A 2,244-nucleotide genomic window follows, 5' to 3' on the forward strand; every position below is an offset into this window, starting at 1 on the left:
AATTGAGTTTATTATGTTGTGAGTCTTAATAGTTCTTTTATTCTCATACTGGTATTTGTTATCATTGCAGTTGTTTTCTGACCCACCAAAGAATGTACTACGGGGTAGCAATTCCTGTCGCACTGTCTTTAATTTTCAACATGGTGATTTTCATAATGGTCTTCCATAGTCTTAGCAAAATTCGAACAAATACAAATGAAGTTCACATAAAGAAAAGGAAGAACAAAGGGATGCAAATGTTACAAAACGGAGTGAGCATAACAACGGTTTTAGGGTTAACCTGGCTTGTTGGTTTCTTCGCCATTGGAGATGCTTCAGAAATTATGTTGTTACTATTTTGTATTCTAAATTCTTTTCAAGGTTTTATCATATTCATAATGTACTGTGTCAGAAACAAGGAAGTGCGCACTCACTGGTGGACAATTTTACGCGATCTTCCGGTAAATGCTAAACGCTTGCGATCATTCATGACCGGTGAACAACACACAGGGATCAGTTCCAGTTTACATAAAAACCAAGCACTATTTAGGCCTAACTCAGATTCGTATACTAACCAATTTAGAAATAATATCAGTAATTCTAGTCAGGTTATGCTTGGAAAACGTTCATTTACGTCAGAAGACATCACGATAAGGTATTAATGTAATGTGATTATATTGGTAAGACAGACAGATGCTTAATAACTAGACTTAAAAAAACATTCCAATATGTTTAAGGTTTACAAGGTATACTTGAAAATGATAATGTAGCCTGTAATGTAAGTAATAAATTAGGTTTAATATTTTCTAATACTAACATTATTGACAGTTCGCAAAATTGGTCTATACAGTACTATTATTTAAAGAAGCGTTTGCTATACGTAGGCTACACCCATTGCTTATCAATGGGCTGAAAGCTTCCAAGGAGCTTTCCTTGTTTTTGTAGGTAGCTTTGATCAGTAAGGTAAGAATGCTTTGATCCTTATTATTCATAACTATGTCACCTACTAGAGATAATGTTTTGATTGGTCAAACACTTTTGGTACTTTGGATAATTTTTCATTCCTGATGATGACATAATTAATGTCGAAATATTGAATCCCGGCACGATGGCGTGATACTTGGAGTATGTATTATTATATCTTATCTGAGATTAATCAGTGGACCTTTCGGTTAATGTCAACATAGTACGAAAACAAAAAGTATAAATTCACAAATATAAAAAATAAACAATAACAAATGTAATTTTATATAAATATACCGTATATATATATAAAATTGAGAATTATATATATATATATATATATATCTGTCTCTTATACACATCTCAAACCAACTAGGCTATATAATTGTGCACATAATTGTGATGTTGAAAAACTCGGTAGCTTGTCTTTATAGTCTTTATAACTATTTTATACCTCTGTATGATAAATGTATTTTAATCATTTAAAAATAATATCAACAAAAAGTAAAAATTCACAAATATCAAAACTAAACAATAATAAATGTAATTTTATATAAATATACCATATATATAACATTGAGAATTATATATATGCCTATATATATATAATATAATATAAATCAAGATAGCCGTTAACACTGTTAAATTATATATAAATCATCAAAGAAAGGTAAATAAAGTGTTCGAATAAATAGCTCTCAACGAATGTAGTCCTGTAAATAAATGAATAAAGAAATTGTGTAATAAAATTCCTCTGGCGGGACTCGAACCTGCGACTTCTCGCTGTCAAGGCGAGCGTCATAACCATTAGACCACGGAGGCTTCATGGTTGAACAGATTCAAATACCACCAGATACACTACATTACACAATAGATACGGCTAGAAACAAATAGTTGCATATAATATAAACCAAGATATAATATAAACCAAGATAAATCAAGATAGCCGTTAACACTGTTAAATTATATATAAATCATCAAAGAAAGGTAAATAAAGTGTTCGAATAAAGGACATAATAATACATCGTGTAGCATAGCTCTCAACGAATGTAGTCCTGTAAATAAATGAATAAAGAAATTGTGTAATAAAATTCCTCTGGCGGGACTCGAACCTGCGACTTCTCGCTGTCAAGGCGAGCGTCATAACCATTAGAACACGGAGGCTTCATGGTTGAACAGATTCAAATACCACCAGATACACTCCATTACACAATAGGAACGGCTAGAAACAATATAGGTACATACAATATAAATCAAGATAGCCGTTAACACTGTTAAATTATATATAAATCATCAAAGAAA

At 31.3% G+C, this 2,244-nt stretch overlaps 1 protein-coding gene across 1 annotated transcript in view; it reads left to right on the forward strand.

The window, feature by feature from the left end:
- Nucleotides 1-748, forward strand: part of LOC117105983 (adhesion G-protein coupled receptor G2-like) — a 3,507-nt gene extending 2,759 nt beyond the window's left edge. The window contains exon 4 of the mRNA XM_033247286.1: nucleotides 71-748. Within this exon, the coding sequence (XP_033103177.1) occupies nucleotides 71-641 (571 nt within the window). The 3' untranslated portion in view covers nucleotides 642-748. The remainder of the gene's footprint in view (nucleotides 1-70) is intronic.
- Nucleotides 749-2,244: the final 1,496 nt, after the last annotated feature.

Source organism: Anneissia japonica, unplaced genomic scaffold (assembly GCF_011630105.1).
Source record: "Anneissia japonica isolate Jap-2015-1 unplaced genomic scaffold, ASM1163010v1 scaffold284860_len1800451_cov186, whole genome shotgun sequence".
Classification (NCBI taxonomy): Eukaryota; Metazoa; Echinodermata; class Crinoidea; order Comatulida; family Comatulidae; genus Anneissia; species Anneissia japonica.